Here is a 24,826-nt window from a genome sequence, read left to right as displayed (position 1 = left end):
CAATGGCAACTGTTTTTTTTAATTCATTAGAAGTGAGTCAGTAGGTCCAGTCCACACTCAGGGAGAGGGGATTACATAAGGACATGGATACCAGGAGGCAAGATCTTATCTCTCTCTATGAGATAGAGCTACCTCAGAAACTGCCTATTACATTATCTCCTCATGTAGGTAAAAACAAAGCCCTTTGCCTTTCTGCATAAGAATTTGACCTTAAGTTAACTTTCTCTGTTCCCTTTACTCTCCTGTAACCTGATAACAGTGCAATGTCAATTATGTTACTAAGCAATGTTGTTTATGATAACAAGAAAACCGATTGGTGAATTGCACCTGGTCTGGGAGGAGCTGTATACGAACTATAAACATCTAATAGAGACCTCACAGTTCTGGGCTTCCTGGAGTGCAGTGACTCTTGTAAAAGATCAGATCCCTTGCAGGGACTCTAGAAGCTATGTCTAGGCGATTGTTACAAGAGATTTTGACTCCTGTGGGACATAAACCTTCTAAGCCAGAGCAAATCCCACACCATTCCAATATGAATTATGAATCTTAGCTCCTTGCATTTGATGCATTGCCTGAGTCCATAAAGAATCCTCGATGGCTGTGTGGACTGCTGCCTGGTCTGCTACAAGGATAGGAAACTGATCCACATCCCATATCCTTCTAGGTTAACCTGATGCCAAACATAGCCTGTGGTTGTCTTATGAGTCAGAATATTTAGCAGAGGCTAAGAAGAAGAACCTGGTGGACCTTGCCCCTCATCTTGGGATTTGGTCCTGATTTTTAGTGCCATTCTGTGAGGATACCAATGAGGTGGCAGCGAACCACAGCAACGGCAACCCCAGGAACCCAGGCAGGCCCTGAATCTCCTTCCACTCGCACTCTGGGGGTGCTCTTCAGATGCCATCTCCTCAGCCTTCCCTAACAATGAAGACTAGCTGCTTGGCCCTATTTCTGGGTGCCACCTCTAGCTGCTCTGGGTTCATATAAACCAAGGCTACCTGTCATAGCATCTCTTGCCTTGGTATGTAAATGGTTGGCTGGGTACTAAGTGACTGGGTTCTGGCTATTTTCTGGCTTTCTAGGAGTCAGATGTACGGAGGTGGCTGGAGGTGGTCTGGAAAGGCAGAAATATGATTGATGGCACTGATCTGGAATCACTGGCACAAGTGGGTATATATGAGGGTATCTGAAAGCCCCTGTCAGGGAACTGACCTGTCTGTATCCTGGTTGAGACTGGTGCCTGGCACACAGCAGGCGCTCAATACGTATGTAGTGATAGGTGAATGGATCAGAGGGAGGGTGTTCTGTATGATCTGTCTGCATATGTCTGCAATTAGCTGGGTGGATTTGATGTCTTTTCTTTTGAGGAGAATAAAAATTGAAAAGCAAAAGCAAGTTATATCCTGAAAACCAGTTCTCAAACTTAGAGCGTAAACCTCAGAAATGATGAGCTGGGGCAGAGTGGGGATCAGGGTGGCTGAGACAGGACAGGTGGCCCTACAGGAATGAACATCCAATGGAGCTTTGTTTGACTTGCCTGTTGATGAGGGGCTCCTCGGGGTGAACCCCTTCACTATTCTCTATTTCTGTTCCCCCCAAAATGGAGACCATATTCTCCTGTAATTCTGTCCTACCAGACTTTTCTGAACTACAAGAAGTCCCATATATAAAATTCCCACCTTAAAAAATAAATAAGTGAAAGGATGGTTAGTTATTATTCAAAAGGGTTTCATCACTTTCTAAAGAATGTTGCACAGGTTTAGCACATGCTTTAAAGAAGAAACTCCCATTTCTCGAAGAGGATACAATTTATTTTTTACATGCATTCTCAGCTTAAATTGGAACGGACCTGTAATGCCTAGAAAGCACCATGAAATTTTCCCAACGTTGTGATGTCCATTTTGAACTGAAATTTACAAGGTGTCCCCTTGTCCAGAGACTCCTGATTAAGGACTTCTTTTAATTCCCCCAAAGACCAAAGAGTGTGGGGGCTGTTGAGGAAACCGCCATGGCTGCCAGAGGTGCCCCTTACCTTCACCTTCCCCTACCTTTTGGGAGTTCCCTTAAGCCTTGGGCAGAGGCTTAGCAAAGTGGCAAGATCCTATGCAAGGTGGTTACGGAACTTTCTCTCCCCTTGAGACTGAAAGGGCACTCATTGTTCCAAACAGCTGACTTTGGTCAAAATCATCTTTGGTCAAAATTTCCAAAGAAAGGAATCAATCCATAGCCTTACAACAAAGCCTTAGGCAAACTAGAAACGTCAGAGAGGGCTAAGGAAGTCTGAGTGTCAGGCATTAAAATTATGGTTGGTTTCTGTGCATCTCATTAGGGGAGAAAAAATATAAATGTAAAATGTCCAGAAGGGAGTCATAAGATCAATTCTAAGGGCTGAATCGTCTGAACTGTAGCGACAGGCTTAAAGAGAAAATCTATACTGGCCAGACAACAAGTTAATGGAAAATTTAATTGAGGTGAATGAAATGCTAAACTTCGTAGGTGGTGTGGCCTGGTGCCCTTTGAACCAGGAAGGCTGGGACAAGAGGCCACAGGGGGCTCTAAGGGAAAATGTGATGAGCTTATCTGAGCAAGAACAAGGGGCGGGACCTAGCTTGAGAAAAGAGAAGTCTGCAAACCTCCACAAGAGCCTCCTGGCAAGGCTGTGCTGAAGGGCAGGGAGGAAATCTGCTGGTTTCTACCACCAGAGACGTCCCTTAGATGTCCGAGGCAGAAGGTCCTCCCTGACTTCCAGAGCACTGAGCACGTGCTGGCACCTGGCGTTCACCTGAGAGGAGCGTGCGTGAGGGCTGCCTGGTGGCAGAGACACAGCCACCCAAGGTAGGATGCAATAATGCATCTGTGTCCTGGGCTTGAAGCGGAGAGGCACAACTGTTTAACTGACTGGGTACCTGCCGTCGCTTCCTGGGGCCTTTCTCTCCTGCCCCTCTTCCTCTTTCTGCTTCTCTCCTTGCAGATGTCTTTTTCTACACTCCTGGGCTTCCTGGCTGTGCTCTCTTGGAGGTGGCATCTGGTTAAACATCAGGTAAAGATTACAGCCAAGAAAATCTTACGGGGCAGTTCTACTCTGTCACATGGGGTCACTATGAGTTGGAATCGACTCGATTGTACCCAACAACAGTAGTTATTCCACAGCTATTTCAGTCTGCAGTGCTATCAGGGTGACTGTATTACTGTACTTCCTTTTCACAGCTTGGCTCAGGGTAGGGATTTGTGGTGCTTCTGGCTTTTAAGCAGTTGAGCTGAGCTGTTCACACGTGGGGTGCTCTGGACACTGATCCAGTGGTTTGACCTTCTAGCAGTCTGGGCAGAGTCGAGTGGCCTGCTGGGCCACGCAGACCTGCTAAGAGTCAGGCAATCATTCTGGAGAAAGGCAATGTCTCCCAGCCTGGGGTGAGGTGGCTGCAATGATTATTGAAAGGGCTCACCCTTGCCATTGCTCCACCAATTGGGAAGTTACGACTGATGAAGGGAAATAAATTGGAGAGTGGAGGACCATGTGTGTGCGTGTGAGAGAAAGAATAGTGTCTGAGGCTCTGAGGTTAGAGGCTATTATGACATGACTAGGTATTACATGAGAATAAATTTGCAGATGGTGGTATTGGTATATTTTAGGGCTTCGTTTTGTCCTAAAATCCAAGTGCCAGTTTCATTATTTTAGTAAAAATAAATAGTGCAAGCACACTTAACTGCAAGCAGTGGGCCTTGGGTCCTGAATTCTGAGCAGGGGTCAACCCAAACTTGAGCTAAAGCTTGCTTGGGAGTGCCTGTAGTTTTCTACACACGGGCCCCTTTTCCCTGTCTGCTGCTTTCGCTGCTTTGGAACTTTCTCTTTCTCTTTCTGGCTCTTGGCTTTCCTCTTTTTGCCCTTCTTCCTCTTCCTGCTTTTCTCTTTGGAGGTTCTCTGTGTTCTAGGCGTTCAGGCACGACTCTCAGGGGCTGTGTCAGGAAAAATGGGTTGCTCCAGGCAAACTGAAAGCCAAGGATGCAGGGATGTTCCCAGAAGGCCTTGGTGGGGTGAGGGAGGGAGGAGGGAGAACTCAGACCCCTGGGGCTTTGTTCCCCAAACAGGGAGGCTTAGACATGGGTAGGAGTCATAGGCAAACAGGTGTCCCTTGAGGCTGAGTGGACTGGAACGCTTTTCGAGTGTTCTTTGTCCTCACTAATAGGCAGGCTTTGTACACAGCGGTTGATGGGAACTGTCATCCACAACCAGGTTAGCAGTGGTAAGAAAGGAACGCCACGCTCTGTTGAAAGTTCCCAAGACGCTAAACCCTGAAAATGTGGCAGGCTTCTTTGAATGTGCCATCTGCACATTTATCTTTCTGTTTAAACGTGCTCTTGTGGTTGTACAACAAGCAGATTATTCTTTTTTCTGGACTAATGATTTACAAGTGGCATCATTAGTCCCTTGGATGAGGCAAGGGGTTATAGAAGAGAATGGAATAAAAAGCCTCTCTTTTTTTACTTGTCTTAGCTGACATTCTCCGTGGCAATTAAATGTTTAGAGAGAGGCTGGGTTGGATCTTCTTGTTTAATGAGAGGTGCCAGGCTGACAAAACAGCATATTTTCAAATGAGAAAGAGCTTTCTAAGGATCTAGGAGAAAATGACCGTGAATGTCTTAACCTGTCAGCCCTGTTGGTTGCTACTAGCCTGTGTGTGTGGGAGTTGTATCTTCACAGGGCTATGGTGCTAGACCATCTCAGGTCTGCTGGCCCCATCTGGTGTTCACTCACCAAACCAACCCAAACCAATCCTGGTGCGGTTGAGTAGATTCTGACTCATAGTCACCCTATAGACAGAGTTGAACTGCCCCATAGGGCTTCCAAGGAGCAGCTGGCAGATTCTAACTGCCCGCCTTTTGGTTAGCAGCCGCAGTTCTTAACCACTTTGCCACCAGGGCTCTTATTCCTTACCAGTCACAAATCTGCTTGGAAAATGTAGTTCTCCAAGTACAGATTTGGCCCTTTCTTTCTTTCTTTTTTTTTTTTTAAATCAACTTTAAGCAGTGGATTTAGGTAACAACAATTCATGTATCAAGGTACAACTAAATTCTTAAGCAACTGGAAGTTCCGAATACCTGTAGTTCATCTGCTTGTATGTTGGCTGGCTTAATGTTTTTGAATAGCATCCCAGTTGCTGTCAAGTCATTCCAACTCATGACAACTCCACACGTGTCAGAGTAGAACTGTACGCCATTGGAATTTCAATACCTGGTTTTTTGGAAGTAGATCACCAGGACGTTCTTCTGCGGCACTGCTGAGTAAATGTGAACCTCCAATCTTTCAGTTGTCAGCTGAACATGTTAACTGTTTATACCATCCAGGGACTTTGAATAATGTAAAGGATATTTATCTAGTACTCCCCACCCCCTTTTTTTTAAACTAAAGCAAAAGGAGTTGGGGTTAGATGTGAGAGAGAACTTACAGGCAGTGAGATTTGTGGCACAATGGCCTAACTGTGAGGGCATTGTAAAATCTCTTTAGGAAAGGTTTTAAGTAAGAGGATCAATTATCTACCTAGGGTTCCTCTCTAGAAAGCACGCGGCCTGACAGGAGGGGTTGGGGCTAGCTCAGTACTCTCCAAATACTAATGTACCACCTTCACGATTTTTGCTATGTCTGAGTAACACCTATAGAACTGTTTACTCGTAATATTCCTTTAAATGAATTTATTTCTTTTAACTTTAGGTTCATCTTAAGCAATGATGTTGTATCAGCAAAACCATGGGTTGATGTGCTACTGATAATGTATTGCATGTAAATTAAAACACATGACTATTAACATAAAATAACGTTCACTCACGTACCACCTGAAGTCATCCCATGTACCAACCATTAGACGCACTTAGCACTTCGGGAAATGCTGGACTGGGTGCTTGTGAAGGTCCTTTTCAGTCCTGTGGTTATATACCGATGGCCATCATTATGAGTCACTTTCACGCTCAGTTATGTGTTAGGTGTCGTCAACCCTCGTTATAAAGATGAGGGAAAGGCTGTTTTAATCGGGGCTGAACAGGTCTGTATTGTCATTTCAGAAAGCCAGCATGGCATGTGCACTTGAATATGCTGTTCACCCACAGTCTTCCCAGGACCCACTGGCTGCACAAAGCTGTGTCTGGGTGGCTTGGCGATTAGTCTCCATGGTTGTCAACCTAGGCTGACTTCAGAATCACTGCCTCATCCTTTGCTGGGTGGAGAGCCATTGCTTGATGATCTCTGAAGTCGGTTTTATTTCCTGATTATTTCATTTGGATTGTAGCCCAGAGGCTGGCTTTTATTACCTTTGATCTCACCTGTGGTTGTCAGCAGTTTTTAAACCAGTAATGTGCTTGCTCCCTTGCTCGCCATTTCCACACTTCATCATAAAAGAATGATCTTTCATCTGCATTTGTATTTTTCAACTATAGTGCAGACCGGTAAACTATCTCCATTCTCTACTTTAAACTATCGGAATGACATAGGCATATTTAACTTAGATTTACAATATTTAATAAACAGGATAAATAGTTTAGTTACATTTCGTCATTGTTTATCACAAACCCAGATTAAGAATTTATGTCTCCCCATTTATACCATGAATTTTAATGCATGTTCTGTGCAGTGACGGTCTTCTCGCTGCACTGGCTGAAACGTTTACTCAGTAAATATTTATTGAGTGCCTGCTTCCTCTATGCCAACCACCGTGCTAGACCATGTGTAGATTCCTCACATACACCCAAGTGCCTGCCATTTGGGGTACCCAAAGGTCTGGTATCTCAGACTGTGAGTACTTTCCAAGAAAGGCAATGTAACGGCAGCCTTACTACTTCACTGGCTTAGAATTGTGCTGGTCCACAGTAGATGCAGGTAAGTATTAGCTTTCTTCTCCCTCATTCCATTCAGGAGGCAGCCTAGACTAGAGCTCCATAAAAACCAAAAGCCGTTGCTGTTGAGTCGATTCTGACTCATAGCAACCCTATGGGACAGAGTGGAACCGCCCCATAGAATTTCCAAGGAGCACCTGGTGGATTCAAACTGGCGACCTTTTTTGGTTAGCAGCCATAGCACCAGGGTTTCCAGAGCTCCTAGCCAGTTCCTATTTAGGCTCTTCCTACTGATGCCTTCTGTCCCAGAGAGGAGAGATGGGCAGTAGAGGCCTATCAAGGCAAAGGTGTAGCATTCCAGGTGCCTGGAGACATCTTGCAGCCCTGCACTGGCCACAGGGCATGTGGCATGGAGTGGGCACACCCTTAGGATGCTCAGTTTACTGTGTCCTTGTGGCCAGAGTAGTGTTTGTTAGATCTGACTATACAAAACTCTCTAGAATGTGTTCACAACCCCCAGCCTGAAAAAACACTGCACTTCTGCAACGACTTCTATTTGCAGGTAAATGCCATGTGCATCCCCATCTGTGAGAAGACCTACTACCTCCCCTAATCAAATCAAGTCTTAGCAGTTAACACACTTGGTTGCTAACCAAAAGTGTGGTGGTTTATCCAGAGACCCCTCAGAAGAAAGTCCTGGAGATCTACTTCCAAAAAATCAGCTGTTGAAAACTCTGTGGGACACAGTTCTGCTCTCACATACACGGGGTCTCCACGAGTCAGAGCTGACTAGACCGCAACTGTTTTGTTTTCAGCTAGAGAAGACGTTTGGCTCTGTGGCCCCAAACGCATTTACCTAGTGCCAACCTTGGAGGACCCGTTTGTTTTTGTTACTTTGTTGCATTTTCTTCTGGAATATCAGATCTGTTTTGATTGTGCCTAATATACCAGTGATTATTGATGGGACTAGGTAGACATGATCTTGTTTGAGGATGTGTGAGACTGAGGAGTAGGAATTACTAGAATATTTTCCTTCTTCTTTCTACCCCTGTAATTCCTATGGTCTTTGTCCTTAATGGAGAAATAAAAAATCATTTGGCCACAGGTGTGGCTTGCACACAGAGTTCAACAGGCTGAAAGGCTGTACTTTAAAGTACAGAAAGTCCTGATTTACTTGGGATGTACTTTTGGGAATTACGCTGTGGGGTTCATTTCTCCTCATCCCCTTTCCCCAAAGAGAGTAGCTACCGTGCTGCCAGGGAAAGGTGTCTAAGATGGAGCCCCAGGTGGCCTTTTGAACTTCTCTCTGATCTCTGCTTCTCTGCACTGCCTTCTTGCTTAGTTGCCACCGAAGAGTGCCTGGTGAACCCTGTCAGCATGAACCGCTACAGTGTGGACCCCTCCACCTTTAACCACAGGGGCTCCTTGCACCCCTCCTCCTCGCTGTACTGCAAGAGGCAGAATTCTGGAGACAGCCAGCTCGGGGGAGGCCCCACCAGCACTGCCGGAGGCGTCCGCACCAGCACTGCCGGAGGCGTCCGCACCAGCCTGCTATCCTCTGGAAGCCCCTGGGCATCTGGGCTGAGGCCCCCAGCCTCCAGCCCCAAGAGAAACGGGACCTCTCTTGACGGAAACAGATGTGGTAATGTAATGCATGCATTGGCTTCCCCATGACTTAGCCTCCTCTGCCCTTGCCCTGGGACCACTGCATGTGGAGGGGAGGGCACGACTGTGAACATGGGAAAGTAGATGCTTCCACAAGTTCCTTCACGGATTTTTGTTATTGTCCAAGGCTATCAATCTCAGCCTTTGACCCATAAACATACATAATGGTGCATTAGGGTAGGTTAGGCTGTGGAAATAAAAAAAAAAAAAACCCAGTGCCGTCGACTCCAGTTGTACATTGGCTCAAATACAATAGAACCTTATTTTTTGTTCAACGGTCTAAGGTGGGTGTTCCTAATTGATGGATGCATCTCTATTCAGAGAGCCAGGCTCCATCCATTTCGTTACCCTGCTATTCCCTACGGCCTCCACCCTCTGTCTCCAGTGGGCAGAAAGGGAACGAGAGTATGGAGAAGGAGGCACACATCCCTGGAGCCCAGAGTGGTGCACATCACCTTCACTAACATTCTGTTGGCAAAATGGCAAGATCTGATCATTTTGCTGCACTTCACTCCAAGGGGGAAACCCTGGTGGCATAGTGGTTAAGTGCTACAGCTGCTAACCAAAGGGTCTGCAGTTTGAATCCTCCAGGCACTCCTTGGAAACTCTGTGGGGCAGTTCTACTCTGCCCTGTAGAGTCGCTATGAGTTGGAATTGACTCGATGGCACTGGGTACTGGGTTTAACTCCAAGGGAGTCAAGGAGGTACCTAGATTTTGGTAAAGAGTTTTCCCTTGCATAGTGGAAGCCACTCGCAGGGTATAAATACACGGGCATATTCAAAGTTAAGCGAAATTCCCATAATGCTGGTTGTAATGCCGCCTCTGTCTTCCCCACTAACGAAAATTGTTGGAATGCAATGTATGAAAATGCCGTCACTATAGTTTGGAGTCCATTCAGATTTTGATTTTTAAAAATCAGTATCAAGCTTCAGTATTTCAGCATAGTGGAAATTGCATGGACTGTGGAGCCAGCCTACCTGGGCTGGAATCCTGGATCTCCCACTTCCTAACTGCCTGAACTTCAGGAAGTCTTAGCTTCTCTGTGCCTCAGTTTTCTCACCTGTAAAATTGGAATAATAATAATAGTAGTAGCACCTGCCTCATAGGATTGTTGGAAGAATGAAATAAGTTCACACATGTACAGTCCATTCTCATTATTCATGGTCCTTATGTTCTGTAAAGTATCCTTGAACACTGAATTAGTGACTACAGAAACTGTCTCGTACAACCTCACCTGGCAACATGCACCTCAGGTGACTCAAGTTTTTCACCCTTTGCACCTGTGCATGTCCACTAAAGACTGCCAAAAGCACCTGAGTATTTTTAGCAAGTAGGTGAATTGGCAAATACCCAACTTGAGAAAAATGCAGATCGACTGTATTTGGCACAGGGCCCAGTACATTGCTGTTATTAGGCACTGTAGAGCCAGCACCTATGTACAACAGAATGAAACACTGTGCCATCCTCACAATCTTTGCTGCGTTTGAGCCCATTGTTGCAGCCACTGTGTCAACCTATCTGTTGAAAATCTTCCTCTTTTTTGCTGACCCTCTAACTTACCAAGCATGATGCTCTTCTCATGCCTCGTGATAACATGTTCAAACTATGTGAGGCACAGTCTTGCCATCCTCGCTTCTAAGGAGCATTCTGGCTCTGCTTCTTTCAAAACAGATTTGTTTGTTCTTCTGGCGGTCCACGGTATATTCAATATTCTTTGGCAACATCATAATTCAAAGGCATCTATTCTTTTTCCATCTTCCTTATTCATTGTCCAGCTTTCACATGCGTATGAGGTGATTGAAAATACCATGGCTTGGGTCAGGCACAGCTTAGTCCTCAAGGTGACGTTTTTGCTTTTTTAACACTTTAAAGAGAAATTTGCAACAGATTTGCCCAATGCAATACGTCATTTCATTTCTTGACTGCTGCTTCTGTGAGTGTTGATTGTGGATCCAAATAAAATGAAATCCTTGACAACTTTCAATATTTTCTCCATTTCCATTTATCATGATGTTGCTTATTGGTCCAGGGTGAGGATTTTTTAAAAAAAAATTTTATGTATATTTTTTCTTTTATTGTACTTTACATGAAGGTTTACAGAGCAAACTAGTTTCTCATTAAACAACACACATATTGTTTCCTGATATTGGCTGCCAACCCTACAACATGTCAACACTCTCCCCTTTTCGACCTTGGGTTCCCCTCCTGCTTTCTTGTCCTTGGCCCTGGACTGTTGTGCCCTTTTAATCTCGTTTTGTTTTATGGGCCTGTCTAATCTTTGGCTAAAGGGAAAACATTAGGAGTGACTTCATCACTGAGCTATAAAGGTGTCTGGGGGCCATAGTCTCGAGGTTTCTCCAGTTCCTGTCAGACCAGTAAGTCTAGTCTTTTTTTCTTTTTTTGTGAGTTAGAATTTTGTTCTGCATTTTTCTCCAGCTCTGTCTGGGACCCTCTATTGTGATTACTGTCAGGGCAGTTGGTGGTAGTAGCAGAGCACCATCTAGTTATTCTGGACTCTGTCTGGTGAAGGCTATAGTACTTGTGGTCCATTAGTCCTTTGGACTAACCTTGCCCTTGTGTCTTTGGTTTTCTTCATTCTCCCTGGCTCCAGATGGGGTAAGACCAGTGGAGTATATTAGATGGCCGCTTGCAAGCTTTTAAAGACCCCAGACGCTACTTAGCAAAGTAGAATGTACAATGTTTTCCTTATAAACTGTGTTATGCCAATTGAGCTAGATGTTCCCCAAGACCATGGTCCCCACAACCCTCAGCCCAGTAATTTGGTCTCTCGGGGCGTTTGGATGTGTCTATGGAGCTACCAGGACCTTGCCTTGGAAGAGCTGTGCTGGCTTCTCCAGGACTGTGTATTGTCTTACCCTTCATCAAAGTTACTACTTATCTATTGTCTATTTAGTGTCTTTTCCTCCCCACCACTTCCATCCCTCATGACAATCAAAGATTTTTTCTTTTTCTGTGTAAATCTTTTCATGAGTTTTTATAATAGTGGTCTCATAGAATATTTGTCCTTTTGTCATTGACTTATTTCACTCAGCATAATGCCCTCCAGATTCACCCATGTTGTGAGATGCTTTACAGATTCATCATTGTTCTTTAATCGTTGCGTAGTATTCCACTGTGTGTATGTGCCAAAGTTTGTTTATCCACTAATCTGTTGATGGGCCTGTAGGTTGTTTCCATCTTTTTGCCGTTGTGAACAATGCTGCAATGAACATGGGTGTGCATATGTCTATTCGTGTGATGACTCTTATTTCTCTAGGATATATTCCTAGGAGTGGGATTGCTGGATCGTATGGTTTATCTATTTCTAGCTTTTTATGGAAGCATCATATTGTTTTTCCAAAAGGGTCATACCATTTTGTATTCCCACCAGCAGTGCATAAGAGTTCCAATCTCCCTGCAGCCTCTCCAACATTTGTTATTTTCTGTTTTTTTGATTTGTGCCAGTAATGTTGGGGTGAGAAGGTATCTTATTGTGGTTTTGATTTGCATTTCTCTAATGGCTTTTTTTTTTTTTTTTTAATGGCTAGTGATTATGAGCATTTCCTCATGTATCTGTTAGCCACTTGAATGCCTTCTTTGGTGAAGTGTCTTGTTCACATATTTTGCCCATTTTTTAATTGGATTGTTGGCCTTTTTCTTGTAGAGGTGTTGGATTTTCCTGTAGATTTTAGAGATTAGATCTTTGTTGGGTTTGTCATAGCCAAACTTTTTTTCCCAGTGTGTATGTTCTCTTTTTACTCTTTTGGTGAAGTCTTTTTTTTTTTTTGATGAGCATAAGTGTTTAATTTTTAGAAGATCCCAGTTATCTAGCTTATATTCTGGTGTTTGTGTATCATTGGTTATGGTTTGTATTCTGTTAATGCCATGTATTAGGGCCTCTAGTGTTGACCCTATTTTTTCTGCAATGATCTTTATAGTTTTTGGTTTTATATGTAGGTATTTGATCCATTTTGAATTAGTTTTTGTGTATGGTGTGAGGTATGGGTTCTGTTTCTTTTTTTTTTTTTCAGATAGACATCTAGTTTTGCCAATACCATTTGTTAAAAAGACGATCTTTTCCCCATTTGATGGAGTTTGGGCCTTTGTCAAAGATCAGGTGACCATAGGCGGATGGATTTACATCTGGGTTCTCAATTCTGCTCAGTAGGATTTTTGTTTTCTTTATGTTGAAGTGTAATCCACACTGAAGGCTGTGGTCTTTGATCTTTATCAGTAAGTGCTTTGAGTCCTCTTCACTTTAAGCAAGCAAGGTTGTGTCATCTGCATCTGACGGGTTGTTAAATGAGTCTTCCTCCAATCCTGATGCCCCGTTCTTCTTCATATAGTCTGGCTTCTCAGATTATTTGCTCAACATACAGATTGTATAAGTATGGTGAAAGCATACAACCCTGGCACATACCTTTCCTGACTTTAAACCAATCAGTATCCCCTTGTTCTGTTTGAACGACTGCTTCTTGATCCATGTACAGGTTCCTCTTGAGTACAATTAAGTGTTCTGAAATTCCCATTCTTCACAATGTTATCCATAATTTATTACGATCCACACAGTTGAATGCCTTTACATAGTCAATAAAACACAGGTAACAATCTTTCTGGTATTCTCTGCTTTCAGCCAAGATCCATCTGATATCAGCAATGATATCCCTTGTTCCACACCTTCTTCTGAATCCAACATGAATTTCTGGCAGTCCCCAGTCAATGTACTGCTGCAACTATTTTTTTTTTTAATTATCTTCAGCAAAATTTTACTTGTGTGTGATATTAATGATATTGTTTGATAATTTCTGCATTCTATTAGATCATCTTTCTTTAGAATGGGCCCATATATGGATTTCTTCCAGTTTGTTGGCCAGTTAGAGGTCTTCCAAATTTCTTTCATGTGATCTCCAGCATTCTTTCTATCATCGAGGCCATATTTTCCAGCTACTCATCCTTCTTCTTTGTTTCCAACTTTTGCATTCTAATCACCAGTAATTATCAATGCAAATTGATTGCATGTTTGATCAATTTCAGACTGCAGAAGTTCCTAATTTCATCCGACAACGTTCCAGACAATTTTTTTTTTAGAAGTAGATTGCCAGGTCCTTCTTTTTAGTCTGAAAGCTGTCCTGAATCCTGTCCACCATGGGTGATCCTGCCGGTATTAATAATACCAGTGAAATAGCTTCCAGCATAACAACAACACGAAAATCACCAAGTATGACAAACTGACAGATGAGTGGTGGTCTACTACATAGAAAAAGCTTAATACATGTTCAATAAAAGTAGTTGGAGTAGTCACAGGTCATTTGAACACAGCCCTTAACAGATCACAGCTCATCAACTCAGCATCTGAAGAAAGAAGACCCAGGACAAAGAACCAGGGAGTCTCCGTCTTCCCCGTTTGTGGCTTCTCAGCCGGCTGGCTGTATTGTCTTTGGCAAGCCACATTTCTGCTCTGAGCCTGGGATGCCTCCACCAATGACCCCGACAAGCTGCACACATGTGCTATTTAATATGTTCCAAGATCCTCCACACTCACCTCAAAGACCCTCACCCCTCTCAGACTAGGCTTGCCCTAACAAGCCTCCCCTGGCTTGACAAGGAGGCATTTCTGAGCGGCAAGACAGATTCCCTCAGCTGTGGAGGCTCTTGCCTGAATGTACAGGTTCTCTGAAAACTACTCCAACATTGTCATGCAGGGCCATGTGGCCAGGCAGAAGTTTTAGATGGGCAAAGGTTCATTTTTGAAAGGGGAGAGACATTGTTCCATCTGATCTCTAAGACCAAGAGAAGGGGACAAGGCCTGGTAGAAACCATTTTAAAGTAATTCAGGAAAAAACCAACCCTGTTGCCCTCGAGTCAATTCCAACTCAGAGCTACACTATAAGACAGAGTAGAACAGCCCCATAGGGTTTCCAAGGAGAGGCTGGTGGACTTGAACTGCTGACCTTTTGGTTAGCAGCTGAGCTCTTAACCACTCTGCCACCAGTGCTCCAAGTAATTCAGAGGCAGTATTTATTCCAGAGGTCTATCCCAGAGTTAGCATAATATCTGGCATGTAGTAAGTGTTTAATAAACATCCATGTGTCTGATCCCTCATGGTGCCCAGTGCCTTCATGTTACCTCCTGGTTGTCAAAACCCTCATCCTGGTGCCTCTGTACCTGATCTGCTTTCTAAATGTCTGTTTCTCTCAACCTCTTCTTCTCAAACAATTCCCACTTTTTCAGAGTGGTGATCACAGGCAACCTGATTGAATTAACTCATACTCCTGAGAATATGGCTTCCCTAGGTGCAAATGGAAACCCGGGTAGCATAGTGGTTAAGAGCTATGGCTGCTAATCAAAAGGTTGACAGTTCAAATCCACCAGGTGCTCCTTGGAAACTCTGTGGGGCAGTTCTACCCTGTCCTATAGGGTCACTCTGAGTTGGAATTGACTCAACAGCAATGGGTTTGGTTTTTCTTTTTTGGGAGGGTACAAATGGTTAAGTGCTCTACTACCAGCTGGGAGTCTAGAGGTTTAAACCCATTCAGAGGTGCCTAGGAAGACAAGCCTGGCGATCTGTCACCGCCTCGAATAACCTATGGAGCAGTTCTACTCTGCACACATGGGGTTGCCATGAGTTGGAATGGACTCCATGGCAATTATCAACAACAACCTGAGATATTTGCTCCTTCCCTGGCTCAAGTTTATCTGTTGTTTTTATTATCTGCCATTGAGTTGGCACCCAACTCATGGTGACCCCGTGCACGGTGAACTGTTGTAACCCATAGGGTTTTCATTGACTAATATTTGGGAGTAGATCAACCAGGCCTTTCTTCCTAGTCTGTGTTAGTTTGGAAGTTCTACAGAAACTTGTTCAGCATCACATCGACACATGAGCCTCCACTGACAGATGGGTTGTGGCTACTCATGAGGTGCCTTGGCTGGGAATCAAACCCAAGGCTCCCACATGGAAGGTAAGAATTCTGCCACTGAACCACCACTGTCCTCCAAGATTATCTAGGTGGTGAAATTTCAGGCACTATGTCTTAAGCACAGAATTTCAAGCAGTATGAGGGAGGCACGCTTTGGGTAGCGAGAACTTCTGTCACTTATTCGAGAACTACCTGCCCCTTCTCAGTTCTCCTGGTGCCCCTGGGTTGGTGGAACCCAGGACCCTTCAAAAGGTCTCAAAGTATCTTCCTGCTCCCCTACCCCCAGTCCCTCACTGCCTCCTTTCAGCTGAGCTCTGGAAACCTCCCCCACCCCCCATCTGAGCTTCCACAACCCTTCTGTCCTCTATTCTTCTGGAATTACACGGTGATCGCCTGGGGAGGCCCAGACCCTGAGGCACAGCCCAGCTCTGAGAAAGCCCTCGCTGTTGGAGCCCTAGTTGCACCCCAGGAGAGCCTCAGTAGCTCAGGACTTCTGCTTCTCAGGATCTTTGATGAGGTGAGAGAAACTGAGCCTGCCAGGGCCTGCTGTCTTTCTCTCCAAGCAAATCACTAACTGTGTCCTGAATATTGGTTGTCTTTTTTTTATAATTTAGAAATATTAGAGAGACTGTTGCCTGATACTCTGAAAATCAGAGTTGCTCCTAATCAGCAGGGCCTCATGTGGCTGTGGGGTATTTAAAAATCAAAAAGCCGTTCTGCCTTCTTGGTGTAAAGCTGCTGCAGGGAGGAGCAGTTGAAGATCATTGTTGAGACTTCATGAACCTGATGGAAAAAAATGAAATTATTCACCCTTTGTAGGTACATTAACTCTTTAATCTTCCAGAGATTCCTTTTAACCAGGGTGCTTAAAGGAACCTCAGATACTGGAAAGAACTAACCATTTCCCACATTCTTAGCAGCAAGATGAATGGACTGGGTGGGGAAGAGGGGGAGAGGGTAGTGCCAGCATCTCTGAAAAAGGTTTCCGCTTTTTCTTACATCTCGTTGGCTAGAACTTAGTCACATGGCCATTAGCTGCAAGGGGAGCTGGGAAATATGGTTTTAATTCCAAGGAACCACAAACCCTCTGAAAATCAGGGACTCTGTTACAAAAGAGGGAAACTCTGATGGCTAGTGGTTAACAGCTACGGCTGCTAACCAAACGGTCAGCAGTTCGAATCCACCAGGCATTCTTGGAAACCCTATGGGGCAGTTCTACTCTGTCCTATAGGGTTGCTGTGAGTTGGAATCAACTCAACGGCAACGGATTTGGTTTTTTTCTTTTTCATTATAAAAGAAAAGAGCCCTAGTGTCACAATGGTTAAGCACTCAGCTCCTAACCAAAAATTGGCAATTGGAACCTACCAGCCCTTCCATGGGAGAAAAGACCTGGCGATCTGCTTGCATAAAGATTACAGCCAAGAAAACCCTGTGGGGAAGTTCTACTCTGCCATATGGGGTCGCTATGAGTCGGAATCGACTTTTCAGCACACAACAACATTACAAAAGAAGAAGTAGAAAAAACATGATGGGTAGGCAACAGGCAGCCTCAGCCACACCTCCTAATTAGAAACACCCCCTCCTCTCTCCTCCTATGGAGCTTTTTTACTCATTTCCTCTAGCACTTACTCTATCCTGACCCATAAGAGAGACCAGACACTCATCTTCATGAGGTCTCTTATTCATATTTGAAGCTCCACAGCCCCAGCAAAGGGGCTTATAGTAAACTGCCATTTATTGAACACCTACTATGGGCCAGATACTTCATACACATTAATTATAATTTATTATGTTTACATGTATAATTTATTATTTACAAGAAATAGGTATTCAATTTACAGAAGAAAGTGAGGGTCGAAAGAAGGTAAATTAAGTGTTGAGCGAGGTGTTTTACTTCAATGGACCCCAAGGTCTGTGTCTTTCAAAACTACCTCAGGAATTTTCAAAACATGCTAAATGGGTTTCAGGGTCCCTTCTGGATTTCTAGGGGTTGAGGAAGAAGTGAAGAGAGCAGACAAGACTCCAGCTCCACCACCCCCTCACCACCACCTTTGCCTCTTCACAGTTGCAGAGCGGGGTTCCATGTATGTGTTGCTTGAGCAAACTTGCACAGCTGAAAATGTTTGGAAACCATGGACATAAGTCATGCTGAACTGAATGGTATTGTATTAAGGTGGAAGAGAAAGCCCTTGGCCTCCTCTCCCATTTCTCACATGGTGGTCTGCTGCAGGCCCCTCCACCCAGAGGTACTCAGTAGTTTTCTGAAATTGTATCCCAAGTGAAAGCAGTTGGCATCAAGAAACCACAGCTGTTTAAGACAGTTTGACCCAAGTCAGAAACCCTGAAAGGAACCTAGAAATGGACTTTTCTTCTATGGTGCTAATTAGAAGGATTTAAAACCACATAAGCCAGAAAGCTACATAAGGCTGCAGGTAGGAGGGTGGGTACCAGTGACATGACAAACCTCTCAGGCTTCTCTTTTATGTGAGCACCTACCTGGCCTCTTGCTATCTTGATAAATCATACCTTTTGCCTCTGCCAGGGGACTCTGAAGCGGGTATGCTCCCAGGACACATTTCCCTGGTTTTTGCTGCTACTCAGGTGAAAATATGAGAGCTCTTCCCTGAGATATAATCACCAAGTGCTATTAAGATGTCTCAGATGACTAAAGCTTTCTGACTTTTGCCTTTAACAGGACATGCTATAGAATTCCCGATCTCAGTTAGGTCCAAGCTGCAGGATTCAGAATCAAGAAACAAAGAAAATATGACCTTGTTATTACAACCGAAATGTTTCCTGTGGGTTGGATATTGCTTTGATAGGGTATGGCATTGGCTGAGACAGACAATTCAGCTCGAAAATGAAGAATGAGGATAGCGCTCTAGGTGAGGGTGATGAAATGAGCAAAACACTGTGACCAGAAAACCAAAAACCAAAAAAAAAAAAAAAACTCATTGCTGTTGAGTTGATTCCGACTCATAGTGGCCCTATAGGACAGAGTAGACCTGCCCCAGAGGGTTCCCAAGTAGGGCCTGATGGATTCGAACTGCCAGCATTTTGGTTAGCAACCAAACTCATAACTACTACACCACCAGAGTTTCCAACATATCCACAGGCTCTGAATATTAGGACATAGACATCTTTGGGGAGGAGGACATTATTCTGCACCCACCAGGGTTTCCAAAAGAGCCAAGCTATTCATTTGGGGGAAGTAGAGGATGCTGAAGGAAATTGACTGGAAGGTTGCTTGGTGTCCATGTCTGGCTCAAGCTTTATTCTGTGGGTAACTGGAAACCAGGCACTTCTGAACATGAAGTGAGCCGATGGCCATGGGATTTAGAAAGATGAATCTACTGGTCATTTATGGAATTACAGAGAATAATAAGAATAGCAACTACCTTTTGATTAATTCTTACTACTGAATGTTTTACAACATCATTCCAAACAATCCTCACAATAGACCAACAAGGTAGGTGCTTTACAGGTGAGGAAACTAAGACTCAGAGAGGCTTCAGTTCTAGTCAACAGAGACTTACTGAGCACGATGTGCCAGGTGCATGTCTCAGCTGCAAGGATGGACCTGAGAACAGACAGATGTGATCCCTATTGTCTTAGAGTTTGCAGTTTCAGGGAGACAAACATTAACAAATCATTGCACAAATTTAGCTACAACTGTGATGATTGCTCCAAGGGAAAAGTATGGATGGTGTGAGAGAATCAGACAGGGAAAGGGGGACAATCCTACTCTTGGAAGTCAAGAAAGGCTTCCCAGAGAAGTGCCAGTGGCACCAGCTGAAATGGAAGCAAGAGCTGGCGGGGAGGGGTGGCAGGGAGGATGAATGGCCAGAGGCTTCCCCACAGACATTAAATTGCTGGTGGCAGAGAAGGAATCCAGTCCAGCTCAACCTGACTTCAAGCCCATGGTCTCTACTATCTCTGGAAGCATCCCCTCTTCTCACATAGGCTGGCTGGCCGGTCTTGAAGAATTAAAAGAAAAACTTGATTAAAATCTAAGGGCTGGTCAGGCTCTCTTCACTTGTATCTCTCTCACCTTACAGTGCCTTGAACACTCTTAGAATAGAAACAATGGATAATAATACTGTTTCAAGTGCACCTGATTTTGCCCAGATTGTGGGCTAGCCTGGGCACCTCACACACTCTTCATGGCCTTGTTTCTAGAAAGAAAGCATTCTGCAGGGAGCAGATCACTTGGAGGAGCTGAGAATGGCCTCTCCTCCCCTTTCCTTCACCCCATCCTCGCTCACCCAGTTCCAGCTGCCAGAGAGGTTGAGAGGGCAGAGGGAGCTTTTAGCGGCCTGAAGGACACAGAAGGGTCCCTCCTAGTTGGATACTGATGGGCTTCCCTTCAAGGTGTCAGGCTCCATCCTAGAGCCACACATTTGATCCTTATGATGCTCTTATGAAGCAAGAAATAATATTCCCACTTTATAGATGAAGATATTGAGCTGCATAGAGAGTGATTAGAGCCAGGAAGGACTAGAAGCCTGGCCTTTGGCTCTTCATTCAGTGTGTCACACTTGGCCACACTGATGATGCTTCAGATGAGTAAGAAGGTAACTCTTCTTAGCATTGCTCAGGACAGCCTTAGTGTAGAAGAATCATAAAGCATCATAGGTGGAACCTTGGAGATCATTCCAAATCAAAAAACCAAACCAGGTGCTGTCAAGTGGACTCCGACTCATGGTGACCCCAAATGTGTCAGAGTAGAACTGTGCTCCATAGGATTTTCAATGGCTGATTTTTCAGAAGCAGTTCACCAGGCCTTTCTTCCAAAATGCCTCTGGTTGGATTCGAGCCACCAACATTTTGCTTAGCCGCTGGGAGCCTAACCACCTGCACCACCCAGGGACTCCTGAGATCATTCCAACACCATTATTTTACAAAGGGGAGGCATGGGGAAGATGGCATCGTTGGTGTGTGGTAGGGATTTCCAACTCCCAGCTCATTGCTAATTCTACTCTTCCACATGACTCTACTGTTAGCTAAAAAGTTCCTCCTGAATTATGAATGAGCAAAGGGAAAATTATGTACATGCTTGTGGGAATGTGTCAGACAGAGAGAGACTTACAGACCTGCGCTGTGAAAATGTCCGGGATCGCTTTTCAGCACTGATTCATTGTCATTCTATTTCTGGTAAATGTGAGTTAGGCTTTAGGGAAAAAAAAAGCAAACCTAATCAGTATTTAATTATACATCCTTTCAAAACTCTGTTTCGCTTTTCACGTGTCTTCAGCAGTGAACCCACATCACCAGGCACAAAGTCCTCCATGCTGGAGAATGCTGCCTTCTCATAAAGGCATTTGGCAAGCGCGGTGGTGTTCTGTGCGTTTAGGTGCAAGGCGTTTTCCCATCCATCATGTCTTACCGTTGACCTGTCACATCTGCCTGCCCTGGCTGTGTCAGCCTGAACCCATCTGTCTTCCTGACGCCCTCGCAGCAGCTGGGGGGGGGGGGTGGGGGGAGAGGTGGCGAGTGTGTGGGGGGACTCGTGTATTAGCCCTGTGAGCACAGACGCCCCAAAGGCTTTACAAACCTGCCACTGGAAAGTTCCATCTTTCTTCCTCCTAGAGCTAGTTTATGTGCTTTGGATCGTAAGCAACCCTTGAGGTGTGGCTTAAGCTTCCTGCTGCTCCGTGTTCTACGACTAAAAGGCCCCCTCAGAGAAGGGCTCCAGAGTCAGGTTTCAGCTGTAGCCGCTCCATGATGGAAAAGCGAAAAATGCCCACAGCTAGTGCCAGGTGCCAGGAATGGAGCCCACTTTCCCAACTCTGTTGTCTCCTTCCCTCCACAGTGATCACCCCGAGAGCCTCCTCCAAACCAGCCCCTTGCTCAGCACCGATGGCTGTGGCCTTGGGCAAGGATCGTCCTGACCTTGCTCCGAGGACCTCAGGCTCCCGTGGATGATCCTGCTCATTGGTCTGTTTTTTTTCTTCCTATCAAGTACAGGAAATTAGACTTGACCTCTGCTCTGATCACTCTAAAATCACCCTTGGCACTAAAGACTTCCAGCCTTTGTAATCAGAGCATCTATTATCACTCTGATTAACGCGGGCACTCTGATGGGGTGGAATCCAAAGGCAAATGCGATTTCTGTGATTCCTCCTCCCCATGTTGAGTGCAGATGTCTTTAAACGGAGTGAAATCATCTCTAATAAGCAGGCATCAGCATTCAGATGGCTCCGGGCTGCATTAACATTTTTTCGACAAAATGGCCTGTGCCAAACCACCTTGTGAGACCCTTCCAGGTCCAACCAGGAAAAGGCAGGAAGAATCTCAAAGGAGATCCAATTTTCAAACAAACCTTTATGTATGTGGGACAGATTCAGAAATGTGATGCTGTATTTTTGTCAACACTAATTTTTAATGGAGCACCATGAACTTCTCAAGCACATCAAAGGGAGGAGGCCAAAAGGTGGTAGAAAACTACTGCATCTTGAGATAAAAGAAAGGAAATAGAAGAGAGGGCGTCTCAACTTCAAACTCAGAACTGCTCTGTAGGGACGCTGCTTCGTGCTCAGAGCCTTGACTTTTTTCTAGCCTGAGAATAGGACTATGGATTGCCTACATGAGGCTTCTGTATAAGTTACCTATACTGTTTCTGCAAAGCGCATGGATTCCTTTTACGTTTGCTGAACACATTTGAAAACCCTGGTGGTGGAGTGGTTAAGTGCTATGGCTGCTAACCTAAAGGTTAGCAGTTCGACTCCACCAGGCGCTCCTTGGAAACTCTATGGGCAGTTCTACTCTGTCCTATAGGGTCGCTATGAGTTGGAACCAACTCAACGGCAACAGATTTTTTAACACATATTTATAAATACATTTACTGTAGTCAGAGCCATGGTGGGGCCAATGATTATGAACTCTGTGATGAGAGGATCACGTTTGTCTTATTTACTAAACACTTTGCACAGGGCCTGTCACAGAGAAGGCACTCAGTAAATTGAGAGGTGGCAAAAAAGAGAATCCTCAGGAAATTAAAATCTAACTGGAGGTTATAGACAAGAACACAAATAACTGTAATATAAGGAGGAATGTGGAAAGCATCTGAAAAGAAGGATAAACCAAGATATCAGGATTAAAGAGGGGGGAAGGTGACATCCAGGTGGCAGGGAGCAGAGAAATGCTGCTTATGAAGGAGATGGGCTTTGGCGGTGGGTGGAACTTCAACGGAAAGGAGAGAAGATAAATGCCTTTTAGAGAGGAGCAAGGAGTCCCTGGGTAGTGCAAACAGTTGATGCGCTCAGCTGCTAACCAAAAGTCTGGTGGTTCGAGTCCACTCAGGGCACCTCAGAAGAAAGGCCTGGTGACCTACTTCTAAAAAATCAGCCATTGAAAACTCTACGGAGCACAGCTCTACTCTGACACATGCGGGGTTGCTGTGAGTCAGTCAACTTGATGGCAACTGGTTTTTAAAAAGAAAAAGCACCAGCAAAAGATGGAAAGGGGAAGCATTGGGCCATAACAAATGTGCCCAGACAGGAGGTGTGCAGGAGAGCAAAGGGGCAGGCAGGGAGTCACCTTCCTTCTGTTGAGCATCTGATACAGGTTAGCCATGGTCCAGGCATGAGCTAATTTCATACTCACCCTTCCAGGTAGAAAACCCAAACCACACCCATTGCCGTTGACTGGACTCTGACCGTATAGGACAGAATAGAACAGCCCCATGGGGCTTCCAAGCCTGTAATCTTTATACAAGCAGACGTCCACTCCTTGCTCTTGTGGAGCTAGTGGGTTTGAACCACTGACCTTTCAGTTAGCAGCTGAGCACTTAACAACTAAGCCACCAGGGCTCCTTCTTTCAGGTAGAGAGCATTGCCATTTTACAGATGATGAGTTTCAGCCTTTTGAAAAGAAAATCATTTTCTAATGCTTCATTTCCTGGGAAAGCAAACAGCTTTTGCATAAATGTGGCAGGGGGTGCTTTCTCCAGAAGTGGCCTCCCGTGCTCCAGGCTCCTGAACCCAGGCATCTCATAGACAAGGATAGCCACTCACATCTTAGACTCCAGGGTCCTGAGGAACACCTTCTAGGTGAGGGCAGGCAGCACACAGGCAGGTATGGAGTCCGTAATCTCATTGTCTTATGGTCTCCCTCTCTATGCTCATCCCATCCAGCCTCAAACCCTTCTCCAGATGGGCAGGACGTCAGGCGGCCCAGGAGCAGGAATCCCTCCACCTGGACAGTGGAGGATGTGGTTTGGTTCGTGAAAGACGCCGACCCTCAGGCTTTGGGGCCTCACGTGGAGCTCTTCAGAAAGCATGTATGCGAAGGGTGGGCCCTGGTCTAGATGAGGGTGGGAAGGGATGGGGTCATGGAAGGAGGGCATGGTTCAGGGAGCTGGGGGCTGCTGGGGCAACTGAACTAAGCCCTAAGGTCAGTGCTCAAGTGAACCAGAGGTGAGCAGAACAACCATTTAGTTTTGTTCTCAAGGGGTATTTGTCCCATCTGTTCCCCACATTGACCTTCATCAAGAGTACCCGTTTTCCTGCCCATCATTCGTCTGTCTGTACATGCCATAAACATTTACAATGCACTTGCAATAGTCCAGGCAAACTAATTGTGCCCATTCCCTAAGCTGCTTTGAGGGTTAAATGAGAAAATGTTACTCAGCACATTATCTGGCGTGTAGATAGCTCTCATTAAACCGAGCCAAACCTGTTGCCATTGAGTGTATTCTAACTCACGGTGACCCCATGTGTTTCAGAGTAAAACTGCTCCATAGGGTTTTCTTGGCTGTAATCTTTATAGAAGGAGGTCACCAGGTCTTTCTTCTGCAGTGTGCTGGGTATGTCCAAACTGCCAACCTTTAGGTTAGTAGTCAAGTGCAAACCATTTGCTCTACCCAGGGATCTTAGCTCTCATTAGGTAGGTATCATTATACTCATTCAGAAGACTCTGAAATATAACGATAGTAAATGAAAAAAAAGGGTAATTAACACTTTACCTGCCAAGCTTACTGTATTAGTTTCCCATTGTTGTTGTAGCAAATTACCACAAACTTTGTGGCTTAAGTCAACATAAACTTATTATCTTACAGTTTTGTACGTCATAATTCTGACACAAGTCTCACTGGGCTAAAATCAAGGTGTCAGCAGGGCTATGTCCCATTCTGGGGACTTGAGGGAGAATCCCTTTCCTTATCACTTGTCTCACTGACCCCTGCACCCATTTTCAAAGCCAGTAATGACAGGCAGAGCCCTTCTCAGACTGCCATCTCTCTGGATCCTGCTTCTGATTCCCTCTTTTCTTTTCAGGGCTGTTGTGATTACATCCCTCGACCCCTGCTAATCTAGGTTTATCTCCCTGTTTTAAGGCCAACTCATTAGCAACCTTAATTCCTTCTAGAACCTTAATTCCCTTTTGCCATGCAACTTAACATATCCACCCAAATCCGAAC

The 24,826-nt window shown here is 44.9% G+C and overlaps 1 protein-coding gene across 18 annotated transcripts in view; it reads left to right on the top strand.

Moving 5' to 3' along the window:
* Nucleotides 1-24,826, top strand: part of SCML4 (Scm polycomb group protein like 4) — a 164,948-nt gene that overhangs the window by 123,565 nt on the left and 16,557 nt on the right. For 13 of the 18 annotated variants that reach the window (XM_049898868.1, XM_049898526.1, XM_049898617.1 and 10 more), the window contains 2 exons: nucleotides 8,165-8,464; nucleotides 23,544-23,689. In XM_049898868.1, coding sequence (XP_049754825.1) covers nucleotides 8,165-8,464; nucleotides 23,544-23,689 — 446 coding nt within the window. The other 5 variants (XR_007519031.1, XR_007519038.1, XM_049899716.1 and 2 more) reach the window with 4 other exon arrangements.

Source organism: Elephas maximus, chromosome 1, assembly GCF_024166365.1.
Source record: "Elephas maximus indicus isolate mEleMax1 chromosome 1, mEleMax1 primary haplotype, whole genome shotgun sequence".
NCBI classification, from domain to species: domain Eukaryota; kingdom Metazoa; phylum Chordata; class Mammalia; order Proboscidea; family Elephantidae; genus Elephas; species Elephas maximus.
This window is presented reverse-complemented; position numbering and strand designations above follow the sequence as displayed.